We start from the raw sequence: 15142 nt of genomic DNA on the forward strand, positions 1-15142 counted from the left end.
TTGTAAATTTTTTAATGGGCTAAAATGGATACAAAATAATGTTTCTATCATAGTCAAATATATGGCTGCACTAAAATAGTTATAGCAGAAGGTTACATTACTGATGCTAGGTGGCTGTTAACTAAAAACTAAAAGAATTCAGTTTGAAGAAAACAGTAATGTTATATTTCAATTTATTTCTCAGGTTCCTTGCCGGCCACAAAATTTGACTGCACAAGGTAAAGTTCTTGAAGTTGCTATTAAGGCTGGTGCTGAAGAACTGATTCAGCTAAAGGATGCATTGAATGATTGGGACAGCAAAGTAGGTGATGGAGATTGTGGGACAACAGTAAGAATACACTCCTCGACAATTGCAATATATAATACTTTCTTGTGGTTTTCCTCCTTGTCAGTTGCTGATTGAGGTCCCTGCAGATGTGTAAAGGAGCAACTGCAATTCTTGAGGATATGAAATATATGTAGGTTCTTGCTACTTTCCTCCTAATATTGTGAAAGTACTATTATTCTTGTAGCATGTTTCCCATTTTTAAAATTTATATATGACTTGAGTGTATTCAAATACAAAGAACAGCCTGTTGAATATGCCTTACGAATTATGATAATATATGTGCCTTAGAAATAAGGTCATTTGCTTAAAAAAATTGTGGTTTTTTAACTTCTTGCAAACCTAAGAAGCAGTTCATTTGATCATTAAAACCCTGGTTAATGGTGTTGAATGATTACTTCTATTGAGGTCCATTTTGAGTCCTGAATGTTTTTAAAACAATATGAGCTCTCCTTTAGACTAGATTTGGTTATTCTACCATTCCTAATGTTGTTTCCGATCCTTGATGTTAAAGCCCATGATTTAAGATTTTAAAGGGTAAATTTTATTTAACAAAATATCAATATCAGTGTAGAAGTCGAGCAGGAATCATTTTGTGTAGGTATGTTTTGGTGGGTTGAAAACTGTAGACATGAAAGATTTCAAGATTTGATATCCATATACCATTATCTTTAAGCCAAAGAAATAAAATCAAAGAAATCATGTAGCAGTCTTACATGATGTGTTCAATGTGTAGGTCTACTCATAATGATCATATCAATTCTGCTAAGATTCACAATACAAGGTGCAAGGCCATACAATTTTTTTCGTTTGAGATGCTACAATGTAATTTAATGAATGACCACTCTTTTTTGATTTCCAAGCCACCCTTGGGAAGTAGCTTGCAAAAGAGAATGCTATTTTTTAAAATAAATACCTTTTTTAGTTGTTCAAAAATAGTTTCACGCGATATATAAGAATATATATGAGAAACACAGTGGGAGGGGTGGCACTTGACGGGATAGATCTATGAGGTTGGGTACCTTCATTGAATCCTCACTAAACATTTTCATTACGTTAGAAGAACAAATGAAATCCTAGTAAACATTTCAATTAAGCTGGGCATTGGATGGACATAATCTACATTCCAATGCCACTTTTAATTACAAGAAATGTTGATTCTTAATGTTCTGTGCAACCAAACTGTTAAGAAAATACTAAATAGACAAGAAAAAACAGAAAGTTGTGCATGATGCAATATTATTATTTTATTGGAACTCAGATTTATGTAAATGGCTTTGGACATAATGATATGAATCCCAAAAATATGGGAGCATGTCTTGAGCCTTGACCACTAATTGCCTCACATGTGCTTTATTTACGAGTCTAAGTTCACATTTGCTCTTGTTAGCACAAATTTATGCACTGCAATAGGATGAAATAACTTAGATATTCTGCAGTGGAAATTAGAGTAACATTTAGGAAAATCTGCCCAATGTGTCACCAACAAATGTTCTCTCTGCTCGGGCTGGTGCTTGTCAACCTCAAGGGGGTGTCTGTAACTGTTCATCCATTGCAATTACTCTTGAAATCTGCACATGAAACTTATGTCACAGCACATGATATGTGTTGAAAAGTGTAACTAGGTTCGGTCTTCATAATGACACATGTAATTGTGATTTTATGTAACTGATGAAAAGAAGAAAAATAAAATTATTATAATTTATTGTCTGTAATGAATAAAATATAAATATAATAATAATAAGGAATAGTTAATTAAATAGTAATTAGTTAATCAAGAGGCATGTCTCTAAGGACCCTCATTTGTAACTCAATCATCTCACCTATATTCAAATATTCTTCTATAATATATTATTGTCCTATCATGGATGTTTATATATTTCAGGTCTTCTGAAATAGTTTGCTGCGTATATGAACTTTGTTTGTTCCATTTGGTATCAAAGTTGTTCGATCCTCTGGCTGCTTAATTGCTACATAGAGCTAGTCTGATCCGGTCTTAGGCCATCAACCATTCATCAAGTTCATTGCCGTTGTGTTAAATTATGGTATGTTCTATGCTTAGGGCAATTTACTTATTTTTCTTATTATGATCCACAGATTAGCAATCACATGTACATTAAGTAAAGTGCAGAGAGAACATTTAAACGATCTACAGAAAACAAGCCAAGACAAGAGACACAAGATGTGGCGGCTAGCCAGGGACAAACCCCAATATGGGGAAACCCTTTCATTAAATCTTATTTTATCTTCAATAATTCAGCAGAGAGAAATAGTACAAAAATCTGATTTATATCAGCAGCAGCAAACCCTAGATCAACAAAGTCAAACTTGGTCAAACGAGTTGAAATTGACCTCCAATATGCTTGGTCAATTTCCAGTCAACTTGCCCTTGAATAGCCTGAAGAAGCAGCCCTAGAACAGCCCCAAAAGTTCAGTCGATTTGCAGATTTCTGAAGTCAACTTGCAGCCCTAAACTAGGGCAGTCAATATCGGTCAAACCGGAGGTCAAATCACCTCGATTTCTGTGCCAAAAATTGTGCCTGCCAAGGAGGATCAGCCACACCAAATCCGCAGTCAAGGAGGAGTCCACGCTGGTCAAAGTACCTTTTTGCAGCTTGAAACCCTAGAAATCTGCGTCCTTTTTCCACACGTGTGAGAGAGAGTCTTTCTGCGCAGGAGAGAGAAAGAGACTCTTTTCTACGCAAGAGAGAGAGAGATGATGAGAAGTGAAGTGACCAAATGAGGAGAAGATATCCTGTGTTTATATGCAAATGTTGAAGATGAATAGATGTGTCTTTTGGGCTTCTGAGCCTACATAAGTTGCTGGCCGACTTTGACAATTTGTCCATAATCAAAATAAATTCATATCTCCATAAATACTTATCGGAATCGGATGATCTTTTGACCAATCCTACACCTCTCGACGAGAGGAATCTAGGAAAAATATTATCAGCCATGAATAAGGTGATTCACATGGAGTTTGGCCCTAGTTGCCAATTTTAACACTCCCTCTCAACTAGGGAGAACTCCATCTGAAATTCGTCAGACTGTCGCTACTATTCATCCATCAAATGCACTGCCTTGTATAGCTTGACCTCTGCTCTGCTCTGTTCTGCGCTATTCTGCTTTGCTCTATTCTCCTCTGCTCTGCTCAAATTATGAAGAAGAAGAAGTGATCGAGGATGTATCATATCATCCTCCACTGATCCGAAGTCAGTCTCAGAGTGTGTACCACTCTCACTGGTCCCAAACCAGTATCATTGATCCCGGATCAATGGAGGTCATCCTAGCATAGGGAGTATGGTAAATACAACGATGCGTCCATCGATAGAACTATTATGGTCCCTATCTTCATTTCCCTGCTCATTGATCAGATGAGAGGTACTTCCCATGAGTCCCAGACTGCATGGGTAGGATGCCTCGACAAGAGAACTAATCATCCTGTCCACAGGAGAACGAATCATCCTGTCCAGTGGATGCCATAGAGAACTAATCATCTTGGCCTACAGGAGAATGAATCATCCTGTTCCACAGTCACCATGGAGAACGAATCATCCTGGCCCACAAGAGAACTAATCATCTTGTTCCATAGTTGCCACGGGGTGTCATAGGGGAAGGTTGAACCTTTTACCCTGTACAAAGTGCACCAACAGGGGATGGTGAGTCACCCTGTGGTCATATGTCGCTCCAAGAAGTACCCCGCGCCCCCCTGGAGCTCCCAGAGCTTAGTACATCATACTTGACCCTCATCAGAGGGTCTCTGAACGACACCAAGTCGTTCTCGGAAAGTCAGGAATTTGACCTTTCCTAGGGGCTTTGTTAGAATGTCGGCGACCTGTTCATCTGTACCGATATGTTGGAGCCTTATTGCTCCTCGCTGCACCATATCTCGAATATAGTGGTACCTGATATCGATATGCTTGGAGCGATCATGAAATACGGGATTTTATGATAAACAGATCCCGCTCTGGTTGTCACATAGAATCACAGTGGTATCCAATGTAAATCCAAACAGCTCACTAAAGAGCTTTTGCAACCAAACTGCCTCACAGGAGGCCATGCTAGCAATGTATTCTGCGTCGGCGGTGCTTAAAGCCATTGACTTCTGCTTCCTGCTCATCCAGGATATAGAAGCAGATCCCAAAGAGAAACAACACCCAGAAGTGCTCTTTCGGTCAACCACATTGCTTGCCCAATCAGCATTAGTATATTCGAGTAGTCTTACATCTTTGGCAGTGTATCTCAACCCATGAGTGATTGTGCCACGAAGATATCTCAGTAGATTCTTGGCACCAATCCAATGTATGTGGTGAGGTTCAACCATATGTTGACTCAACGTGTTGACTGCAAAGCATATATTTGGACGGGAGTTCACTAAGAACATCAATGCTTCGACGAGTTGACGATACTCGGTGGCATTTTGTAAAACAGGTCCAGCAGCACTACCGCTTAACTTCTTGAAGTCAAGCTCCATCGGAGTAGTTATGGGCTTGCAGTCCACCATACCAAATCTTTCCAATATCTTCACCACATATTTTCCTTGAGATAGGAAAATCTCCCTTGGTTTCTGCCAGACTTCGAGTCCTAGGAAATAGTGCATAAGTCCTAGGTCTTTCATCTCGAACTCAGAAGCCAACTCCCTCTTACATTTGTGAATGAGAGGGTCTGCACCTGTTAGAAAGAGGTCGTCAACATACAACACTAGTATGAGAGGTTTGTCATCTACAACCTTAAAGTAAAGGTTAGGGTCGGCTTCACTCCTAGTGAATCCTAGCTTCATCAAGTAGTTATCGATCCTCTCATACCATGCTTGGGGTGCTTGCTTCAGCCCATAGAGGGCCTTCTTCAACCTGCACACATGAGATTTTCGATCATAAATCTCAAATCCTTCGGGTTGCTCCACGTAGACCTCCTCTTTGATCGAACCATGCAAGAATGCGGTCTTAACATCCATCTGATGTAGGTTCCATCCTTGTGTGGCAGCAAGGGCTATGATCGAGCGGATGGTGGTATATCGGGAAACAGGTGCAAATATCTCGTCATAGTGTATACCTTCCTTCTGGGAGAAGCCACGAGCGACAAAACGAGCCTTATACTTTTCTGTACTTCCATCAGCTGCATGCTTTATCTTGTAAAGCCATTTAGAAGTGACAACTGTCTTGTCCTGGGGTCTGGGGACCACATCCTAGACATCGTTCTTCATAATAGACTCATATTTTTCAGTCATAGTATCCTTCCATACTTGATGCTTGAGGGCATCTATGAAGATGAAGGCTCATTTTGTATGATCGTGCTCATGATGGTCAGGTATCCCTGATACCTGTTCGGTTTCTTACTTTCATGGAAGGTTCCTCGGGGTGCTGTGTGTCCTTTAGCATAATCAAGTGTCCCCCTAAGCCATGGAGGCCTCTTCCTTGAAGAGGAAGGCTCAGGCGGTGGAGGATCAATAGGATCTAAGGGTTCTTCCACATCGAGCATTGTCTCATCTTCATTTTCCTTCGGTTCCTTGGTGTCAGCTTCTTGAGAGCTCCTCAAAGTAGGAAGATTGTCCACCTTGCTAACGGCAATATCTTCATCAAAGGTGAGATCATGACTAATCTCGACTTCCCTTTGACCAACTACATAGATTCTATAGCCCTTAGTATTTTTGCTATAGCCCACAAAGATTCCTTTCTTTCCAGATGCACCCAATTTATTCCTTTTCTCTTTTGGCACATGAAAATATACAGGGCTTCCAAAAATTCTAAAATGAGATACGTCAGGTTTCTTATCAGTGAACATCTCTTCGGGAGTCTTGGAACCTAGTGCTTGATGAGGGCATCGGTTTTGTACATATACGACGGTGTTTGCAACTTCAGCCCATAAAAACTTTGGAAGTTTTTGATCATGGAGCATAGCACGGGCAACTTCCACAATTGTACGGTTCTTCCTTTCTGCCACACCATTCTGCTCAGGAGTATATGGTGTAGTAGTCTCCCTCTTAATGCCTACCTCATTGCAAAAGTTATGAAACTCATTGGATTCATATTCAGTCCCGTTATCAGTCCTTAAAATCTTGATCTTCTTTTCGGTTTGATTCTCGATCAAGGCTTTGAAGTGTCGAAACCAGGAGAACACTTCATTCTTCTTTTTCAAGAGGTATATCCAAGTCTTGCGAGAATAATCATCTGTAAAAGTGAGGTAATATGAATATCCTCCCAAGGAGTTCACAGGCATCATACCAGATATGTCTGAGTGAACCAATTGCAATATATTGGAGGTCTTGCTTTGGCTTGAGGGAAATGGTTTCCTTTTGAGCTTTCCTTCGGCACATCCCAGACATACACTTTCTTGCTCTACTCGGAATTCGGGCATCCCGGTCACCATTTGTCTAACATCGGGTAGAGCTTTATAATGAAGGTGAGCAAACCTCTGATGCCATAGTCGGGACTGAAGAGATGTGTCACAAGACGTGACACCTAGCGGACTTCCTCCGACCTGATATAATGAATCAACTCGAAACCCAAGAGTGAAGGCATCTTTAATATTCTTTTTCCATACACGTACCTTGCCATCGTTGAAGGCCACCTTGTAGCCTTTGTCTTCCATAGCCGAAATGGACACCAGGTTCTTTTTAAGATCAGGTACATATAATACATCTTGTAGGTGGATTGTATTACCCTGATTCAATTTAAGAGAGACATTTCCTACACCTTTCACGGGATATTTCGAATTATCTCCAAGAACAATTTCCAGGTTGGTTTCTTTTTCTATTAGATTATGGAGAGCTTCTTTGTAACTAGTGAAGTGCCTTGAGGCACCACTATCAATAAGCCAATTTCCCAGCGAGTCCGGAGGAGCAGAGGTAGATAGAGCAGCTGGTAGATAATATTCATCTTGCTTATTGTTAACGGTGTTAGATTCATACCTGGAATTTCTTGCCTTCTTGAATGGTTGTCCTCTTCCTTGATTTCCAGCACTCCTTTTACCTCAGCCATTTGAACTGCCATTTCTTTGATTGCCTTGAGAGGGATTTTGATCATCATCCCGGTGTGAGTCCCTTTTATCAAGACACTCCCTTGCGTAATGACCTGGTTTATTATAATGGTAACATCGTCTTTTTCTTCCACCCTTTGGTCCAGCCTTTCCTTTGGATTTAGCCTCGGAATTGTTTCTTCTTTTAGCATGAGAAGAAAAGGCAGTGGGATGACCTTTAAGTGTGGGCATTTCTTGTTCTTCCATCCTTGCTTCTTCTTGAATGCATCTTGCCATCAATTCCTCAAATCCAAGAATTACATTATTGTTGAGGAGAGTAGTCTTGAATATATACCATTCAGATGGTAGTCCTCCAAGAGTTGTGAGTGCCATTTCCCTGTCAGGAATTACTTCCCTAATAGATAGGAGATCATTCTTGATCTCGGTGATCCTTAAGAAATATGCTTGCATATTTTCATCTTTGCCCTTCTTAATTTCCTTCAGCTTATTTCTAAGAAATAGGACTTGATTTGCATCATTAACTTTAAATAAACTCACCAGTCTATCGTAGATTTCCTTGGAGGTGTTCAACTCAGAAACATAGGCCACCAAGCATTTGTCGATAGAGTCTCGGATGATTTTCTTTGCTTTGATTTCTCCCTTGGTCAATTTGTTCCTGGCAGCAGTGGATGCATTTGATGGAGGCTCAACAACTCCGCCTCTCACATGGTCCAACACTTCTTGTTCTTCTAATGTTAGATCAAGAGACATCTTCCATTCGTGGTAGTCTGACTTCTCACGGAATTTGTTTTCAGTAGGGAAGTGTGTTGAGGACCCCATAGTTTCTTTTTAGATAGCCTTGCTAACCTTCTCTTCGGTGATTGCTCTTGCTCTTGCTTGGGCTTTGTCTTCACCTCAGCTCTGATACCATGTTAAATTATGGTATGTTCTATGCTTAGAGCAGTTTACTTATTTTTCTTATTATGATCCACAGATTAGTAATCACATGTACATTAAGTAAAGTGCAGATAAAACATTTAAACGATCCACAAAAAACAAGCAAAGACAAGAGACACAAGATGTGGGGGCTAGCCAGGGACAAACCCCAATATGGGGAACCCTTTGATCAAATCTTCTTTTATATTCAATAATTCAGCAGAGAGAAGTAGTACAAAAATCTGATTTATATTAGTAGCAGCAAACCCTAGATCAACAAAGTCAAACTTGGTCATAGAAGTTGAAATTGACCTCCAATATGCTTGGTCAATTTTCAGTCAACTTGCCCTTGAATAGCTTGAAGAAGCAGCCCTAGAACAACCCCAAAAGCTCAGTCGATTTGCAGATTTCTGAAGTCAACTTGCAGCCCTAAACTAGGGCAGTCAATATCGGTCAAACCGGAGGTCAGATCACCTCGATTTCTGTGCCAAAAATTGCGGCCTGCCAAGGAGGATCAGCCACACCAAATCTGCAGTCCAGATCCACGCTGGTCAAAGTACCTTTTTGCAGCTTGAAACCCTAGAAATCTGCGTCCTTTTTCCACACGTGTGAGAGAGAGAGTCTTTCTGCACAGGAGAGAGAAAGAGACTCTTTTCTGCAGAGGAGAGAGAGAGAGATGATGAGAAGTGAAGTGACCAAATGAGGAGAAGATATCCTGTATTTATATGCAAACATTGAAGATGAATAGATGTGTCTTTTGGGCTTCTGAGCCTACATAAGTTGCTGGCCGACTTTGACAATTTGTCCATAATCAAAATAAATTCATATCTCCATAAATACTTATCGGAATCGGATGATCTTTAGATCAATACTACACCTCTCGATGAGAGGAATCTAGGAAAAATATTATCAGCCATGAATAAGGTGACCCACATGGAGTTTGGCCCTAGTTGCCAATTTAGACTTTTAGCCATAGAAGTATTTGGAGGTTCTCCATTTCGTTGTCAGGCTTTTGGCCATTAATTAAAGGGGGTTTTGAAGGAATAATAAGTTTTGAAAGGTTATTTAAAAAAATAAGAAAGAGAAATAAAGAAAAAAAAAGAAAATAAGGGGTGATATATATTAAGGAATTTAATAAAATCTATATATATATATATATAAGTAAATAATCAAGAAGATAAAATAGAAAAAACAAAAAGATGGCATCCACAAGAAGTAGTGGTTTTTTTTCAAAATGTCTGTTTTGTTCAGAGGGATATTCTAATTGTCAAGAGTCATTCCGAAATCAAAATGTGGTTTGCAGAAAATGTTACAAAACTTTTACCTTAGTTGAATCTTTAAGTGATGCACAAAAACAATCAATCGCAAGAGATATAGAACAATTAATGGCAATATTTAAGCAACAACATACAAATTTTAATAAGGAAACAAAGAAAATGGAATCCAAATTGCAAGTGGAACACCCATCATCACTCCTACAAAACGATGTAATCTAGTGTACCAAGAAAGTGCAGTTGGAAGATCAAGAGAAAGACAAAATAACCAAACTTCGACAAAACAAGAAAGCGTTACAACATGAATATGAAGATCTTGCGGATATGCATTACAAAGAAGTAATGGAAAAAGACAAAGAAATTTCTCGCCTCAAGGACCACGTTGAAAAATTAATTGCACAAGTCAAGAAGACTAATGTAATGTTCCTAATTAGGAAAAACAATGATATACAAAGAAAACAACAAATTACACCACATAAAATTTCAAACTTTAGCATGCACCCATGAAAAACCAGAAATGTAGAAGCAACTAAGCCATTTTATTATAAACTGGAGCAAGAGTACAAATATATGGAAGGAATGCACCTGGGCTTGCCTCAAAGGCAAGCGGAGCAAAGCCCAGGTGAATAAATATGAAGCCCGGATGCTACTATCAACTGCCCAAGTACTGCTCTGCGCTGCCCCAACAATTCTGCATTGTTTGCTGCAAAGATATAGCTGGAAACCCCTCCTTCGGTGCTCAAAAAATTTTGCAAAATTACCTCCAAGCTCCTCAAGCAAAACCCACCAAAACCCAGAAAGGGTTTGGCCTAATTACTACCCCCGAAAATTGAGCCGCAAAGACCCTACGCTCTCCACTGGCTACTGAAATACGCTGCCTATCAATGCACCAACAAACCTCCCCAAAAACACTCCAAAAAGGCTGCAATCAACTCCACAAATATTATCCTTATTTCTCTCGGCAAGTTCCAGCCTCAATGAGCAAGCTCCTCACTCCCACGTGTGCCCAGTGACACCCTTCTGTGCAGGCCCAGGAGCAACAAACTCACTCCAGAAAATAACTGTCTCCTCCAGCTCCCAAACTCCCAAAAAGGCTGCAAAATACTTGAGCTCCCTTCTCCTAATTTCCTTTGGCAATTGCTCCCCAAAAGAGCATTGAAATGACTCCCTCAAGAGCCTCTCTTGCGTCCTCTAGAAATACACATTGCCTGGCAAATCTGAATGCAAATGTTGGAAGATTCCCTGTAAGTTTCCTTTGGATAGGTGTGAAGAAACCTCTCTAGGGTGGCACTCGTGAGTTCTCCGCTTGGAAAACTCGTGTTGAACAACAAGTGACCCGACTAAGCATCTCGAGCAACTGAGTTAAGTTTTTGATATGCCAAAATATGAAAATGAAGTTGAGCTCCCTCCTTTTATAATTTCATGGGCCTTCCTTCCCACGTGGGTCCCTCCACCAAGCAAATCGAATTCCCTCTTAAGCATTTCGAACCATAGGCTAAGTGAAGTGCATTTTTCATTGTGTGGGTGGACCCCACATTCCACTATCAAAATAATATGACTTCCTTTTAACTCCTAAGTCCTTTCCAAAAAATGAGTGGGTCCCATAGCATAAAAAATTGTTTTCAAAATTGGGGAATTAATTTTGTTCCAAAATAATTTAGGAAGGGACATTACAGTCCTCCCCTCCCAAATATTGCTTGTCCCCAAGAAACTTCAGCGCTGGATGCTCCAATATGTGCTCACTCTCCCAAGTGGCATCCTCATCTGACAAACTCTTTCAACGCACCAAATACTCCCGGATCGTTCTGCTCCTTAACATCCTCTCCCTACTCTCCAGGATGGCTTCCGGTTCCAAAACCAGATGCCCCTTATCATCAAGTGAAGGCAACTACACAGCTACTGTAGCCTATTGCCCCAACACCTTCTTGAGGCATGAAACATGGAAAATGTTGTGGATCTTGCTCCCTGGTGGTAGCTCCAACTTGTATGCTACCTCTCCAACTCTCCTGATCACCCTGTATGGCCCATAAAAATGTGGTTGCAGCTTCTCGGCCCCTTTTTGTTTCAATGTTGACTGCCTGTATGGTTGCAATCGCAGGAACACCAAGTCCCCCTCCTCAAAGTGCCTCTCAACCCGATGTCTATTAGCATACAACTTTTGTTGATTCTGAGCCGTCGACAAATTATCCTTGAGAGCCTTGAGGATGTCTTGGCTCTCTAGGATCCAATCTTTGGCCTTTAGGGCCTGACTGTCCCCAAAAACAATGTCAGCAAAAGACATAACATCATAACCATATAAAGCACGGAAAGGTGACATACTAATGGCCATATGATGGGTGGTGTTGTAGCAATACTCCCCTAAGTGTAGCCATCGAATCCATGCCCTCTGTTGCCCAGTCACATAGTTCTTGAGATAGCCCTCTAGCCACTTGTTCACCCTCTCTGTTTGGTCGTCTGTCTGTGGGTGGTAACTAGTGCTTGGGGTGAGCTCGATACCCACTAGCTTGAAGAGCTCCTGCCAAAATTCTCCCATAAAGCGACTGTCCCTATCGCTAACTATGGTCTTAGGGAGTCCGTGCAAGCAAAAGATCTCCCTCAAGAACAACTCTGCCACATGAGAGGTCGAGTACCATGTTGGAATGGCAAAGAAATGGGCATACTTGGTTAGCTAGTCGACCACCACATAGATACAATCCTTGCCCTGCACGAATGGAAGCCCTATGATGAAAGCCATAGAGATACTGTCCCATTTCCCCTCAGGGATGGGGAGAGGCTGCAACAACCCGGTTGGATGAGTCAACTCCCCCTTGTTCCTCTGTCAGGCCTCACATGCCTGCACATACCGTAAAACGTCCCTCTTGAGGCCCTTCCATGTGAAGCTCTCTCTCACTGCCATATATGTCTTCTTGAACCCCTGATGCCCTGACAATGGAGAATCATGGGTTGCATGAAGTATCTGCTCCCTCAACAGTGAGCCTGGAACCAATATGCGCCCCTTGCAGTAGATAATCTCAGCCATCACTCAGTAGGGCTCATCTGTGTGAATGCCCTCCAAGATCTCACATGCTCTCTGATCCTTGGAGTACTCTACTAACAACTATGCCTTCCAGTCATGGCAAATGCTCATGAGTGAAATCCCTGCAGGGCTTGGGGATAGTGCATTGGCTACCACATTGTACTTCCCTCGCACATACTCAATATCAAAATCATAGGCCTGCACCTTGCTAACCCAACTCTGTTGCCTGTCATTGAGGCCCTGTTGCCCCATGAAGTGGCGAAGACTGTTGTGATCTGTCTTACCCGAACCAGTTGCCCACGAAGTATTGCCAGAACTTGGCCAGCGTATGCATGATGTCCAACATCCCCTTGTCGTATATAGAATATGACCACTCATGGGGTAGAAGCTTTCGACTCTCAAAAGCAATGGGGTGCCCACCTTGGGACAAAACTGCCCCAATCCCCTCACCTGATGCATCACACTCCAACGTGAATGGTTGCGTGAAATATGGGAGTGCCAATATTGGGCAACTACTCATCACCTCCTTGAGGTGATCGAAAGTTGTTTGAGCTCCATCTGTCCATGCAAAAGCCCCCTTTTTAGTCAAATCTGTGAGGGGTTCCGCTAACTATGAGAAGCCCTTGATGAACTTCTAGTAATATGTGCAAATGCCCAAAAACCTTCTCAGTGTTGTCACATCTCTAAGCACCGACCAATCTCGAATGGCCCTGATCTTCTCCTCATGCACCTTGACCCCATTTGTGCCAATAATGTGTCCTAAGTAAAGCATCTTTGTCAGTCCAAACTCACACTTGGACAACTTGGCGTAGAACTGTTGCTCCTCTAAAATGTGCAACACCGTGTCTAGGTGCTGCAGGTGCTCCTCCCACGTCCTGTTGTAGATCAGGATGTCATCGAAGAAAACCAGCACAAATCTCCTCAACTGTCCCCTGAACACATGGTTCATGCATGATTGAAAAGTGGCAGGGGCGTTGGTCAACCCAAAAGGCATGACGAGGAACTCGAAATGCCCATAATGACACCTGAAGGCTGTCTTCGCGATGTCTTGATACCTCACCCGAATTTGATGATACCCCGACCGCAAATCTATCTTAGAGAAGAACTTAGCTCCTCTAAGCTCATCCATTAGCTCATCAATACGCAGTATGTGATACCGATTCTTCAACGTCTTCCTGTTGAGCATCCTATAGTCAATGACATGCGCAAAGTTCTGTCCTTCTTCTTCACGAACACTACCGAAGAAGCGAAGGGACTGGAACTTGGCTTAATGTGGCCCAACATCAACAAATCCCTGATGACTCGCTCAATCTATAGGTTTTGGGATGCATATAGAGTGTGGTGATGACTGCCTGCACACCAGGCTCCAACTCTATGGTGTGCTCAAACCCCCTGTCAGGTGGCTTCCCTAGTAGTATATCTTCAAAATCTATCAGATATTTGTCCAATATAGCCTGTATATTTGGATGTGGCGGCTTGGTATATACCCCAGCCTCTGAAATCCTCAGCTCTACTGCCCCTGTTATGTCCCCATGCCTCAAATCAACCTCCATTCTATGGGCCGAGACTGTCTGTGGAGGATATGAATGCATGCCTTGAAGAACTACTAGCTTACCATCCGGCCCGGGAAACTCGATCTCGAGTTTCCTCTAGTCGGTGGTAACTCGGCCAAGGGAATACAACTATTGGACACCCATCACCACATTGGTGTCTGGTACGTCCACCACGAAGAAATGGGCTGTCATTGAATAGTTCCCCATGGTCACTGTCAAAGCGGGGACATATCGAGTGCACTGTGTTGTTCCTTAAGAAACCAATTTCCTGGCTGTAGGGAAATTGTGCTTAAGACATTAATAAAGATTATTTACTGTCACTTATTGTTTATTATATTCCCAAATGAAGGACTTGGAAAACTTGGCCTTAGACTCTTAATACATGTATGACTAGAACATCTCAGAATGCCATTTGTTGCTAAATATAAATGATGAATGAGGAAAGTTTGAAGGGGAAGTTAAAGACAATATGTTGATCTCTCACAGGAACTATTATCTGTAACTTAGAGGAATTATGATCATGAGAAATAAATCATAGACAATATGCTGGTCTTTCACAGAAACTACTATCTATAACTTGGAAAGGAAGTGAGGATGTAACAACCCATCTAAATTGACCCTTTAATAAAATTTTAAACTTTATATATATATAAATATATATATATATACATTAAATTTTATAAAATATATAATTAGACTTTATAAATATAAAGTTATAAAATATATCATAATTAAAGTTTATAACATATTTAATGAAATGTTATAAGTAAATATCATTAAATGTTTATAACATATATTTAATGAAATGTTATAAGTAAATATCATTAAAGTTATAACATATATTTAATGAAATGTTATAAATATATATAGTTAAAGTTTATAACTTATGCAATGAAGTGTCATAAAGGATATCATTTAAACTATATATCACATATAATGGGAACGTTGTAAAATATAACTGGACTCGTAAAAGGCTATGCGTTAATCTACCTGAACCATCACTGAGACCATTAAATGATGGCGCGCCCAACCAGCTTAGAAGTAATTAGCAGAGCGGCGCTGCCAGGACGAGTTATGAGTGAAT

The 15142-nt window shown here is 40.9% G+C and overlaps 1 protein-coding gene across 4 annotated transcripts in view; it reads left to right on the forward strand.

The window, feature by feature from the left end:
• LOC149181007 (putative 3,4-dihydroxy-2-butanone kinase) overlaps positions 1–15142 on the forward strand; it is a 335118-nt gene that overhangs the window by 184504 nt on the left and 135472 nt on the right. For all 4 annotated transcript variants that reach the window (XM_089416405.1, XM_089416407.1, XM_089416404.1 and 1 more), the window contains 2 exons: positions 185–328; positions 415–458. In XM_089416405.1, coding sequence (XP_089272531.1) covers positions 185–328; positions 415–458 — 188 coding nt within the window. The remainder of the gene's footprint in view (positions 1–184; positions 329–414; positions 459–15142) is intronic.

This window comes from Pinus tabuliformis, chromosome 3_2 (assembly GCF_031772625.1).
Source record: "Pinus tabuliformis cultivar Carrire ecotype Pingquan chromosome 3_2, CPIR1, whole genome shotgun sequence".
NCBI classification, from domain to species: Eukaryota; Viridiplantae; Streptophyta; class Pinopsida; order Pinales; family Pinaceae; genus Pinus; species Pinus tabuliformis.